The sequence below is a fragment of the Asterias amurensis genome, chromosome 17 (genome assembly GCF_032118995.1).
Source record: "Asterias amurensis chromosome 17, ASM3211899v1".
NCBI lineage: Eukaryota > Metazoa > Echinodermata > Asteroidea > Forcipulatida > Asteriidae > Asterias > Asterias amurensis.
Window position 1 is genome coordinate 8,994,070 of NC_092664.1, and position 13,909 is coordinate 9,007,978.

General features: G+C 37.6%; 1 protein-coding gene across 3 annotated transcripts in view; it reads left to right on the forward strand.

The window, feature by feature from the left end:
- The window catches only part of LOC139949438 (gamma-aminobutyric acid type B receptor subunit 2-like), a 34,653-nt gene that overhangs the window by 5,989 nt on the left and 14,755 nt on the right, over positions 1–13,909 (forward strand). For 2 of the 3 annotated variants that reach the window (XM_071947768.1, XM_071947767.1), the window contains 5 exons: positions 5,083–5,223; positions 8,643–8,813; positions 10,738–10,839; positions 12,428–12,542; positions 13,270–13,418. In XM_071947768.1, the coding sequence (XP_071803869.1) occupies positions 5,110–5,223; positions 8,643–8,813; positions 10,738–10,839; positions 12,428–12,542; positions 13,270–13,418 (651 nt within the window). In that variant the 5' untranslated portion in view covers positions 5,083–5,109. Of the gene's footprint in view, positions 1–5,082; positions 5,224–7,932; positions 8,065–8,642; positions 8,814–10,737; positions 10,840–12,427; positions 12,543–13,269; positions 13,419–13,909 lie in introns of those variants that run through there. The other variant, XM_071947769.1, reaches the window with a different exon arrangement.

The window sequence follows — 13,909 nt, forward strand, 5'->3', positions numbered from 1 at the left end:
ATAGATTATGTGTAAATGCTCCCCATATATAACAATGTCGTACAATCCCTGTCATGCAGTGATAACAATTCAAAAATCTATTGGGAATGAATTATAGACAGACAAGGTTTGGTTTGGTTTTAGCTCAATGATACTTAATGTCGCAATGGGACAAATTATAAGCGTGTTATTCGATTATACGTTAGAACCTTGAGGAATTTTTTATTTCTTAATCATTAAAATGAAGTTCGTTCCGATTCTGTTTGGTATGTTTTAATTCACTAGAGATCATGAAGGGTGCATTTGTTTTATATGCACGGCCTCAATTTCATTTTAAAGTGGCAGAAATGAATGTTTAAGGTTTCATCCGTTTTGGTGAAAGGCACTGGACACGTTTGGTAATTCATTGTCAAAGACCAGTATTCTCACATGGGTATATCCTTGTGCATAAAATGACAAACCTGTGAAATTTTTGACTCATGTTGATCAGTGAAGTTGCAAGAGAATAGTGAAAGAAAAAACACCCTTGTTGCATTATTTTGTTTGCTTTCAGCAGATGCTTATAAATGAAAAGGCTTCAGGCATGAAGTCTTTTACTTTAGTATTTGAGTGAGAAATAATCATCTTTCTCAAAAACTACGTTACTTCATCGAGGGAGCCGTTTCTCACATTAATGTTTTATAATAACAACGGCTCTCCATTGATCGTATAACCAATTCAAATTTGTTTGTTAACCATTATTATGAGTAATTAGCACTCAAAAGTAACAACACTCAAAGGTAACAACACAACATGTTTAGCGTCTCCCTTTTTTGAAAACAAGAAGGAGGGCCTTTTAATTTTTCAAAATGGCCGCCTGACACCTTTTTTAAGACAAGCGGCTGGGCTACCTCTCACTTTTTGCTGGTATCAATAGAAAAAAACACCCCTTTTAAAAGCGGCCTCTAAAGCCGGCCTCAGGTCGACCTTCTTGCGTCAACAAAATTAGACGGCGACTGACTTTTTAGAATCACACTGCGCCTGAGCTAAGACCATCGGAAACCTTTCAGTAGGCGATTATTTACGACCTCCCAATGCCATAGAGCTGCTTAACGGTAAGCAATTTTTATATTGCTTAACGTAGCAAAAATAATTGCTCAAACGTACACCTATTTCACGAGCTTAAGCACGTAAACAAACTGCGCGCGCAACATTTTAGATCGTTTCTTAAGCAAAAAAGGGGAAGAAGGTGCTGACAAAATGGCGGGCGAAATAAATGCGGAGTGACGATTAAAAAAGTAATCACCTTCTCTGTCTGATAAGTATTATGTGTAATGGTTGAAAGCGTCCCTTGAAAGGTTTACACACTAACTTGAGAGTAAACAAGAACATAAACATTGTACAACATTTCTGAAGCATTTGAGACATTCGTTTACTTCGCTACACTACATACAAACACACGTAAAATACACACAGCTGCGCCGCTACACTAACAACGTATTGCAATGATGTTGCACTATGCGCTGTGTGCTTTTATTTAACAGGGTGCTTTAAGGCAGTGGACACTATTGGTAATTACTAAAAATAATTATTAGCATAAAATTTACTTGGTAACGAGTAATGGGGAGAGGTTGAAAGTATAAAACATTGTGAGACACAGCTCCCTCTGAAGTGGAGTAGTTTTCGAGAAATAGGTATTTTTTCACGAATTTGATTTCGGGACCTCAGATTTAGAATTTGAGGTCTCGAAATCAAGCATCTGAAAGCACACAACTTCGTGTGACGAGGGTGTTTTTTCTTTCATTATTATCTCGCAACTTCAATGACCGATTGAGGTCAAATTTGTACAGGTTTGTTATTTTATGCATATGTTGAGATACACAAAGTGAGAAGACTGGTCTTTGACAATTACCAATAGTGTCCAGTGTCTTTAAGCAAAAAATAGAGGCTTTAAGGACCCATTTTGCTTGCTTACCGCTTAAACCTTGCTTAAGCAAGGCTATGAAATGCAAAATTTGCTAGGTGCGCCCGTTAAGCACAAAATCGACCGTTACGGCAGCTCTGTGAAATTGGGCCCTGTGCTTGGGTGCTTAAGCAGAAAATTGGGGCTTTAAGGGCCCTTTTTGATTGCTTGCTTGCTTGCCGCTTTAAGCAAAAAACCTTGCTTAACCAAGGCTATGAAATGACAAAATTGCTATAGATGCGTCTGTTAAAGTCACCTGGAAGTGGTATTTTTTCAAAATAAAGCATTTGTCACTAATATATGTGTTTTGATGAGTGGAATGCGAATAAACAGTTAACTAAGGTTTTAAAAAATCAGTTCTTATGTTATTTACAATTTTAAGAGTAGACCCCGACCCGAGAGGGCGCTGTTCGTGACGTCAATCGAGGCAGACTTTGCCTGTAATGCGTAGAGTAAATACAATTGCAAAATACATGTACGGACCAAGTCGTGAGGTTTTTTCCCGGCAATGCCGACCAGGTGTATTGCTGCTGAATGCAGAAAAACACTTTTTGAAATGTACCAACTCACGACTTGGACGTACATGTACTTTGCACGTGTGGTTACTATACGCATTGCAGGCAAAGTCTGCCTCGATTGACGTCACAAAAGGGGTAGGCGGAGTCAGACCCCAATCAACTTTATATACTTTTTAAACATATAAATCGTGACAAACAATTACTAAAAAAAATTGTTTTATTGTTCGTAAGCATATACTCTTATGTTTGAAAGGAAAAAAAAAATCTATTTCCAGGTGACTTTAAGCACAAAAGCGGCTCTATGAAATTGGCTCCCTAACTGCGATGATTTTAAGACAACCTGAAACAGTCGCCGCTCGAAAAAAGTAACAGTCGCAAGATTAGAACAATTTCAACTTGTATGACGTGATCCCGACGGTTGGGAACCATCGCACGCGCACGATTTCTCAGTTGTTGTGACCCAGACCTTATCTGCGCGTTGCCGACGGTTTGTTGCGGGCGCTAGAAAATCGTAGGTCAACCTGAGGCCGGCTTTAAAAGGAAGCGGGCAGGGAAGTTGAACATGTTTTATTTTTCATTTTGCCTTATTTGTACGAGTAGGGTATATCTTGTATTGTGCAGTAGTTTGTTCCATCAATTATGAAACGCAAAGTGCACGACTTATAAAGCCCCACCACGTCACACTTGAAACTGAACAAGCTCCAATCATTTACGGTGCGATCATGCATAAAAATTTACTCTTGACGATGACAAGTCATGTAGCTAAAAGAATATCGAGTGTCTGACACCATGCACCCAAGTGACAATAATTGTATTTGACAGATACCAAAGGTGTCCAGTGAAAATGCAGTCTAAGAAAATGGCAAAATTAACATCACTGATTCATGACAACGCTTTTTATGCCATTGTTTTTTGGCAAATGTGCGTATGCTCTGAACTATACATAAACAATTAAAAGTTACCTTGTAAGTCTGCTGTATTTGTACATCTGCAGTTTGTTAAAGGCGCTAGACACGTTTGGTAACTGTCAAAGACCAGTATTCTCACTTTTTGTATTCCAACATGCATAAAATAACAAATCTAAGAAAATTTGAACTCATTGGTCATGTACAAGAAAATAAAGAAAGAAAAAAATCTATACAGAATAAACTTTTAAAAAGTGAAAAAAGAAGAAGACATTTCTTAGACAAACACTCGTTTTGTATCATTTTATATATGAAAAACAAGTCTATGCATACACTCAGTAAAAACGGTAGGGTTTCTTTTTAGAGCAACTAGTGAGCTTATTTAAAATTGTTGGACATCGTCACGAAATCTGAATATCAGTCAGTACCGGAAAGTAGGCCTATACATATTGCCAAATTTAATCAGTGAAGTTTCTCCAACATCAGAGTATGCGGACCTCCTTTCTGGAGCATTCGGATTTCTGTATGATATCAATCAATCAATCAATCAATCAATCAATCAATCAATCAAAGGTCATGTGTAGAGCGCCAAAATCAAGAGTTTGTTTTAAGGCGCTGAGGCACAGTTGAACGGTTAGTAAGCCTGCTGGAACAGGTGAGCTTTAAGGAGTGTGTTGAATAAGGTGAGTGAGCTGGCATTTCTGATCTGTGTAGGAAGCTTATTCCACATTTTGGGGCCATATACAGAGAATGATCTCTCTGCAAAAGTAGAATTATATAGCGAGTTCTTGGCACAACAAAAAGGGAGCAAGAGGTAGACGAACGAAGATGTCTTTGTTGAGATCTTAATTCTGATTTGTCAGTGAGATCACGATTTTCCAAATGAAATCAGATCAACTGCATGTCCTCTTGCCGATCGCAACCTTGACCTTTTTTTGGGTTAAAAGAATTAGAACAATTTCAGATCTATTTACGTGATTAAGATGTCGATATCAAAATTTGTATCTTCAATTTGTGGTATAACTATACGATAGTTTTCCTTTGTTTGCACGTTTTTATAATAATAAAGACTCGGAATGCGCACATTATCCATCCCGCTGGGTGTTCTGGGTGTTCAATTATATGCCTTCTGTGAAGGTCTTCCTAAACAATATCATGCCCTTTATAATAACTGAAGTTACAGCAATTCAAAGCCCGGTCAAAAAATCGCAACGAATAATTCGGAAGAGATTAGCACAACTCCTGCGAAACATTCAAAATGCGTATCGCATTCAATATTAGAAGGAAGTGTCAACCGGGCATAGTAGTTATTAAATCCAAATTTATCTATTGAAAATGAACGTTTAAAAAATCCTACTACTCCAAAAGAAAATTGTATTCCACTGCAACTAAGATCCCATTGCGCCGGTATCCCTCATGCTCATGTCGCAAGGAAGGAAACACGTGGAAAAAAAGGGTTTTGAGAGCCTCTTTGAACTGAATAGATGACATGTAATGGATATTCAGAGGCAGTTGTTCCAAAGCAGCGGCCCAGCACGAGAAAAAGCCCTGTCACCCCAATTGTTTTGGGTTTGGGGAACAACCAGTAATGAAAATGATCTTAACAGACAATTATATTGGGGAGCGGAACCATAATAATAAAGATTGAAAAACAAGCAGAAGTAATTCACAATCAATGCGATATCGAACAGGGATCAACATTGCACTATTATGTCATTTTGTGTGAATTTTTGTTTAGTGTGATGGGGGTGAGGCCACGGATGTGATGTACAGAGAGTTATTCAACAGATCAACCACTAAGATAATGATACTGGGTGCTGGGTGCTCTATCGCCACCGAACCCACTGCACAAGCTTCGCACCATTGGAATCTTATTCAGGTAGGCCTATGGCACTTGGTCTGGGTACTTACTGTAGAAAACAAAACACATTGTTCACAGACTCTTAAACTCACTCAGTTTGAAAATAATGATGGTAGAAAGCTTCCCTTAAAGACGGTGGACACTATTGGTTATTGTCAAAGACCAGGCTTCTCACTTGATGTATCTCAACATATACATAAAACAACAAACCTGTGAAAATTTGAGCTCACTCGGTCGTCGAAGTTGCGAGATAATAATGGAAGAAAAAACACCCTTGTCACACAAAGTTGTGTGCTTTTAGATGCTTGATTTCGAGACCTCCAATTCTAAACTTGAGGTCTCGAAATCAAATTACTTCTTTCTTGAATTAAAACTACGTCACTTCAGAGGGAACCGTTTCTCACAATGTTTTATACTATCAACCTCTCCCCTTTACTCGTTACCAAGTGAGGTTTAATGCTGATAATTATTTTGAGTGATTACCAATAGTGTTCACTGCCTTTAAAATAATTATTACTCGCTGAGGTGCTGTAGTTTTTGAGAAAACAAGTCACGAACATAATTTTCCCCTCTAATGACAAAAATTTATTCTAGCATGTAAAACGTATTTCGTGACTTTGTTTCACTCATATTTTCTCAAAAACTACCTTTCTTAACATTATTTGTGTAGAAGACCATGTATGAGTCACTTGCACCGTATTCCAAAAATGTGAATATACCAAACCTGTGATAATTTTGGGCTCGATTGGTCATCGAAGTTGCAAGAGAAGAATGAAAGGAAAACAAAACAAAACATGTGCTTTCGGATGCTTAAAAAAAAAGGCTTCAGGTCTGAAGTCGACCAGTGGTTACCACATGGGAACAGTGGTGACAAAATGGCCCATGCCGAGGCCTTCAATCAAGACGCGCGCTGCGGCACACCCCCAGATGTCACGCACGAAAACTCGACCAGTGCGAGCGGCGAAGGGGTCGTGCTTGACTGTTCGCCGGAGATTCTTTCCCCCATACGGGCAATAACTCATGGGCTGGAGGAGAATTATTCGAACGAGGGTGCCATCAGAAGAAGTCCGCAAGCCTACACAATTTGCCGTATGTCTCGCACAATTTCCATATAGGCCTACACAGTTTGCTGGGGACAATCTGCGGGATTAACAATTTCCTGCCACATCGGCAAAGACCATGGAGTACGATATCTATGCAAAATGTTGCGTGATATTAGGTGGCCATCACAGTCACAATTTCAACAGTTGATTGAACAATTTTTGCAGCATCCATTTTGTATCCGCTGGACTTATCACTTCATGTTCGTTTACAGTGCTTCAATTTAGTAACGGCTTAGCGTGTGTAAAACTGACATCAAAGAAACGAAAGCTAATACCCGTAAGGAAAAGTCAAATTCAGAATTGTGTTTAAATCGTTCTTCGGAAAAAAAGTAATGGTAATCTGTATAATACGCAATGTTTAGTTTGTTTTATTAAAGATTGAGTATGAAACAGCCAGGGACTAATTCAATGTATCTGCATGTCTATCGTACACTACACACGCTTCAAAGTAAACTTCAAACAGGTGTGCATAAGGGGCTTGGCCACTGTTTTAAAGTGCTTAATGAATAAACCATGAATGGTTCAGTGAATTCAACAGAGGGAGTGATAGAGAGCTGTTGATATACAAGATATATGAGAAACGGCTCCCTCTGAATTAAAGACATTGGAAACTGTTGGTAATTGTCAAAGACCAGTCTTCTCACTTGGTGTATCTCATGCATATGCATAAAATTAACAAACCTGTGAAAATTTGAGCTCAATCGGTTGTCGTAGTTGCGAGATATTAATGAAGGAAAAAAACACCCTGGTCACACAAAGTTGTGGGCTTTCAGATGCTTTATTTCGAGACCTCAAGTTCTATTAGGTCTCGAAATCAAATTCGTGGAAATTTACTTCCTTCTCGAAAACTACGTCTCTAATTCAGAGGGAGCTGTTTCTCACAATTTGTTATACTATCAACCTCTCCCTATTACTCATAATCAAGAATGGTTTTATGATAATAATTATTTTGAGTATTTACCAATAGTGTCCACTGCCTTTAAGTACGTAGCAACGGTTTTTGAAAAAGAGGAAATGTAATTTATGATAATTTATTCATTTATTATGACTTATCAATGCATTGACTAAGAGACCTGATGACGTCTTAAAATCAATTCAATTCAATTCAATTCAATTCAATTTTATTTGTCCCACCATGTAGGAAATTCTATTTGAATACATGCAACACAACTTGCACAACTTACAATAGCACACAACTTCTGCGACAAGTTTGTTTGTTTGTTTGTTTTCTTCTTCCATTATTCCCTCGCAACTTCGGCGACCAATTGAGGCCAAATTTTTACCGTTTTTTTATATATACCAAGTGAGAATACTGGCCTTTGACAATACAACCAAAGGTGTGTATTTAGCCTTGGATCGGACGAGTTGGTCTATTCAAAGAGTTTGAAACCGTTTGTTATGAAATGCATATTATGGTTCATAGAAAGATGTTAAATTCACGTGCGGCTTTTCCATTTGGCTTCGTCGTACAATCGCAACTTTTAGACCGCAGTCTTTGATATAAATAATGAAACTCGTGAAAGCACGCCCTCAAAGTGTTCACCTGCCCGATCCCAACTTTGTGATTTGCATATTTTATAATAAAAAGTTAAGTTTGGGGTCGCGACCTTTAGGTTCGCTTACATCCATGCTAATTGCTCTCTTGTTGGGGGGCCATTTTTTGCTCCAAGCAAGATGGAGCACATTCATGTGGACATTTCTCTCCATTTTGTAGAAATACTATTTATCTGGGAGGGATAAGATCCTAGAGCTTTCGGTGTGTATTGTTTTGCATTTAATTTGTTGTTTTATGGGGGAAATACTGACATTTTTAGAGCTGCTTGTAGTAGCATTTGCCATTATGTGCGAACTTGTGTGTGTATTGTCCAGCCTCGTGTGCACTGTCACACTGCGCGTTATTTATGTTTATTATGTGCATTGTGTATTAGTTGTTTTGAAGGATTAAAACCAGAGTGGAAGAGATCACAATAATGTACTTTTTAAACATCACAATATGTGTGTTTTTTGCATTTATTGTAGTTGGTGAATGGATCAACCTTTTTAAAATGGGACCGGCCTCCTTTTTGAGGTGTGTCACTACATTAAAAGTACAAAGATTTAATTTTCAATCGGGTGTGAAAAACTTAAAACTAACAAAAACTTATAGAACAAGAAAGCCACTTGTACAAACAAGGTGAGCTGATTATTTAGGCCATTATAAATGATATTTTTCTCTTTTTTCACTTTTTGTGTATCTTCAGCCTTGTTCTCTGAAGTCTTATTTTTAGTGTTTTACCGAACATTTTGTTGGAATCGTCTCATTCTGTTTGGATTTGTCTAATAATTCATCGTTAGATATCGTATGGATCAAGTTCTCCAAAGCTCTCAAGCCGTACTTTATTTCCACGCTTTTTCCGTCTGCTTTCGCCGGAGTCCCTGTACAACATCGCCAAGCTCGCTATCTTCCGGGAGTTCAAGTGGAAGAAAGTTGCAACTTTACACCAATCCGTACCTCTATTCTCCCTGGTGAGTGTAAAATCTCAACCCCTGTACTGGTAATTGATTTTTTATTGGCTATGATTTTTATCAGAAAATGCCACTTGAGTGCCTGAAATCATTGCAGATATAACCTCCACAACTTTTTTACTGTGTGGTTTAACTCTTTGGTGCACAAGGCTGTTGCTAGAGATCACTAAAAAATGTTCAAATTTTCATAACTTGAAAACTACAACCCCGCTATCATACAATTGTTTTAGAGCAATTGTTTTAAAGCTTTTGTTTGAGCGTTATGGATGAACATGTTTTTATTTATTTTTTCATTTTTTTACAACAAAATTAATCTATGCACCAAAGGTTTATGAAAACCTTTTCAGCAAGTTTGATGGAAGTATGGATAAATATAGAGGGGCCTATGTAGTAAATGTCTTGAGAGTGCTAAAGCGGTTTGTAGATAATTAGATGTGAACAGGTTCTAAAAACAGATGCAATCGTACGGTGCAGAATGAAATCAACCGGAAATTTGGAACAATCTAATAAAGACTATTCTAAAACGTTACCCTCTTCTAAAAAGCGAGGCTCTTGGACCAAAGTCACATTTTAATTATGTAAAAAGAGCATTTATTAATGGATGTGCTATCTAAAATTAAATTTTGGACACACGTCGGGGTAAATGGAGAGGTTTCTCAAGTATGCAGATACAGATCAATTCAATACAATAAGATACTTCCATTAACTGTCTTATGTTTGCAAGGTTTAGGCCCAACTTATCTCCAGGAACTCATCTAAAAATATCATCCAGTTCGTAAATCTCCGCTCTAAATCCAGGTCTCTCTTAGTTTGTCCCTCGACTTTTACTTAATTTTATGGGGTCAGAGCTTTTGCAGCAGCAGCAGCAGAATTATGGAATAGTCTTCCGGACACCATAAAACAAGCTCAAACAGTAAATTTATTTAAGACAAAGTTAAAAACACATTTATTTTTGCAATAGCCTTCAGTACTTCTTTCTGTATCAACTAAATTTTCCTTTTGTATGTTTTCATCTCTAAGCGCATAGGGACTTCTCTGTGATTGTGATACAAAAATGGTACAAAAATACAAAAATGGTTCATTATTAATAACCGTATTTATTGGAATAAATAATCAAACGGTTCTAGAAACCAAATGTATACTTTCCCTTTAGTGATCTGTTAAATGTTACTTCAGTTTTTACACTAACCCTGATGTGGGTTAAGTACTATATACAAGCGTTACTCGGGTGGGTTTCGAAACCTAGACCAATATATAATACCAACGAGACCACGAAGATTGCCCAGCAGCTAGAGGCAGCCTGCTCTAGAATTGCCACGGTCATGGGCTTAATTAATTCCCACGGTGGTGGGCTTAATTTATTCCCACGGTCGTGGGCTTAATTAATTCCCACCTGAGTAATACAATGTAAGTGTTATTTTTTTCACAAAACTTGGGTTAATTACTGAATATTGTGCTTAAATCTGTATTATCCCTGATGCAAATTGAAAGGAACATTACAGAATTGGTAAGATCACAGATTTACAGAAAACTGACGTGATTTAATTATGATGATAGTAGAAACATCCCTTGAAATATTTCTGTCTGAAATGTCATATTATGATGAGAAATAAATAAAACTAATTTTCTTTTTGGAGTTTACTGCTTAGTGAGCGTTTTATTCAATTTATTATGTAATCTATGTCATGCAAAAGTTGTGTAAGCGGTTTTTCACTATTTTCTCTGGACCCAGATGGCCGATCGATCTCACAAACTTCTACAGGTTTGTCAGTTTATGTATATGCTGGATTACATAATGTGCTTACACTGCCAGCAACTGTTTTGTTAGCCAAAACCAGTTCTGTAATGTTCCTTTATCATCTATAAAATCTTAACACTTGTTTCTAATTAATTTAACAAGTACTTTTCTATTTGTGTTTTATAGTCCATGGCTGACTTTCACTGGGATGCTAAACAAAGAGGAATTGACATCATTGCAGCAGAGAGCTTTGTTGATAATCCTAGAGCCCAGGTGGCTAACATCAAGGTAACAAGTCACTATACTTTTATTTTTGTAACTATACTTCTTCCTGTAAAGGAACAGGTTTGCTATTTTGTGCATATGATGAGATACACTAAGTTAGAATACCGATCTTTGACAATTACCAAAGGTGTCCAGTGTCTTTAAGTTTAGAACCTGCGCTTGTTTCAACCTGTGAAGCAAGTGAAATGTAGACCTATAGACATTTCTATTGCTTATAAACAAACTGAACTGGTTGGCGTGGAAGGCCGAATGTTAGCAAAACAGCTGTGAAGCATGTGAAGCACTCTTATTTCCATGTGTTTATTTCAGTCTTGTTGTATCTCAACATATTATGCATAAAATTACAAGCCCGTAAAAATTTGAATTAAATTGGTTGTCGAAGATTTGAGCCATAGTGGAAAAAACACCCTTGTCGCACAAGTTGTGTGCTTTCAGAAGCCTTGAATTCGAGACCCCAGCTGAGGTTTCGAATTCAACTCAAATATTTTTGTGAGAAATTACTTTGCTTTCTCCAGAAAACAATCAGAGCATACTGATCGAAATGTTGAGTTGAAATCGACGGTTCTTTTCAGAGCCACCCCCAACTCATTTAGAGATAGTCATTATATGGTGTTATCGCAAACCTTTCCGTATAGAGAAATTAGTTCTTTCTCAAAAACTATGTTACTTTAGAGGTAGCCATGACTCACAAAGTTTTATTACAGATATCAATATAAACCACAAGGGAAACTGAGTGGGTAATTTTTTTGAAATGATTTTGGGGTTAAACAAAGAATTGACTAGAGTGGGATTCGAACCAACGACCTCCGGCACGTTAATCCGGAGGTCGTTGGTTCGAATCCCACTCTAGTCAATTCTTTGTTCAAGCTCAAAAAAGTTTTATTACCACGAACAGCTCTCCATTGCTCGTAACCAAGTAAGTTTATATGCTAACAATTGTTTTGAGTAGTTACCAATAGTGACCAGTGCCTTAAAGTCATCCGAGTGGGTTGTTGAGCAAGATGCTTTACAATAATTGCTTCTCTTTACCGAGGGGCATACGAGGGTAGAGGTTGATATTGTGTATGAGTCCCATGTCATCCCTGGCTGAGAAAGATTAAAGCCAATGGACACTTTCGGCGAACAGCATTCCGTGTATCACAACTTGTATATAAAATAACAAACCTGTGGAAATTAAGACTCAATCATCATCGGAGTCGAGAGAAAACAACGGGAAAATCCACTCTTGTTTCTGCACGTTTTGCTGTGTCGTGACTTGTGTTTTCTGTAAATCCGTTATTCTCGATATCGCGAAAATGTTTTAATGTTTTCTCACAAAAGGAAAGCATTTCGTGGAATAATATTTCAAGAGATGTCTTTTAGCATTACCTTCTGTAAACCCTGTAAGTTATTTCTTAATCTGTTTACTTTTTTCTGTTTTGAAAGTGTCCAATGGCTTTAATGGAATGTCATTGGTCCAATGACCAGGGCACAAAGTAATGCGTATTGATACTGTTTTTGAAAAATGTGCAATATGTAAGAACTTGTTATTAATAATTACCGTTCTAAAATTGGAAGTCTTTTTGCATCTTGTTTATTAAACAAATTACAGGAGCTTGGAGCTCGCATTATAGTTGGTGGTTTCTACAGCCAGATGGCAAGAAGAGTCTTCTGTGCAGCCTACCATCAGAAGATGTTTGGGGCAAAATATGTCTGGATTTTGCCAGGTTTGTATAAAATAACGATCTGTATCAAATGTCCTAACATTGATCACCAACGCAAAACCAATGTGATTCTGCTGACCTAGAGCCAACATTGGCCCAACATCAGAAACAATCAATTATGCTGATGTAGTGCCGACATGGGGCCAACTTGAGAAGTTGAAACACTAAGGCCATCGATGTTGACCAAAAACCGACAATATTTATGTATGCGAAAAAAGAATTAGCTGTTGAAAACAGCTTACCAACCAAAAGGATCTATTGTATTAATGCAACAAACATTTCATGGTTTGACGTTTCAACCCCAGCAGAGTCTTTCTCTGAAAGGATCATTACAGAATTGGTTTTGCTAACAGAACGGTTGCTGACAGTGTAAGCTCTTAATGTTATCCGCCACATACATAAACTGACAAACCTAGAGAAGTTTGAGATCGATCGACCACCTGGGTCACGAGAGAATAGTGAAAAACCAATGACATGGTTTGCATGACATTGATGCAAATTTTAAAAAAATGAATAAAACGCTCACTGAGCAATAGGCCCCCATATGCATATATAAATTATTTATATCATCAAATTTCACATTTCAGGCAGAAATATTTCAAGGGATGTTTTCAACTATCGTCATCATTAGACCATGTAAGTTTTATGTAAATCTGTGATCTTCACAATTTTGTTTCTTACCAATTCTGTAACGTTCCTTTAAAGTATGTATTCTTTCAATGGCTTTCAGGTTGGTTTGAAACTGAGTGGTGGAGGCAACAAGATGACAGTATTGATTGCTCAGTGGCTGAGATGGATTTAGCCACTGCTAACTACTTCATGATATATCTAGACACCATGCCGTCGGATACCAACAGAAGACCCTCACTCTCTGGTCTGGTAAGGGAATGAAAGAGCAGGCCATGACATCTTAAAGCCATTATACACTTTCGGTAAACAGTATTGTCCAAGTCCCACACTTCTTGTTTATAAAATAATAATAATAAATAATAACTTTTGATTTATATAGCGCCTAATAACTAACACTTAATTCTCTAAGCGCTTTACATTAGTGCCCTGGTCATAGGGCCAATAACATCCCTTTTTAATGTTTCTCAGCTCCCTTGGGGGTATACAACCTGGGCAATAGTTTATATCGCTCCAAAGGCTTTTTCGCAGGTACCCATTTATTCCCCTGGGTGAAGTATCTTGCTCAAGGACACAAGTGTCACGATCGGGATTCGAACCCACACTCCGGTGAAAACGCACCAGAACTTGAATTCGATGCTCTTAACCACTCGGCCATGACACTTCTACAAAATAAACCTGTGAAAAATTAGGCTCAATTGGTCATCTGAGTCGGGAGAAAATATTGGGAAAACCCACTCTTG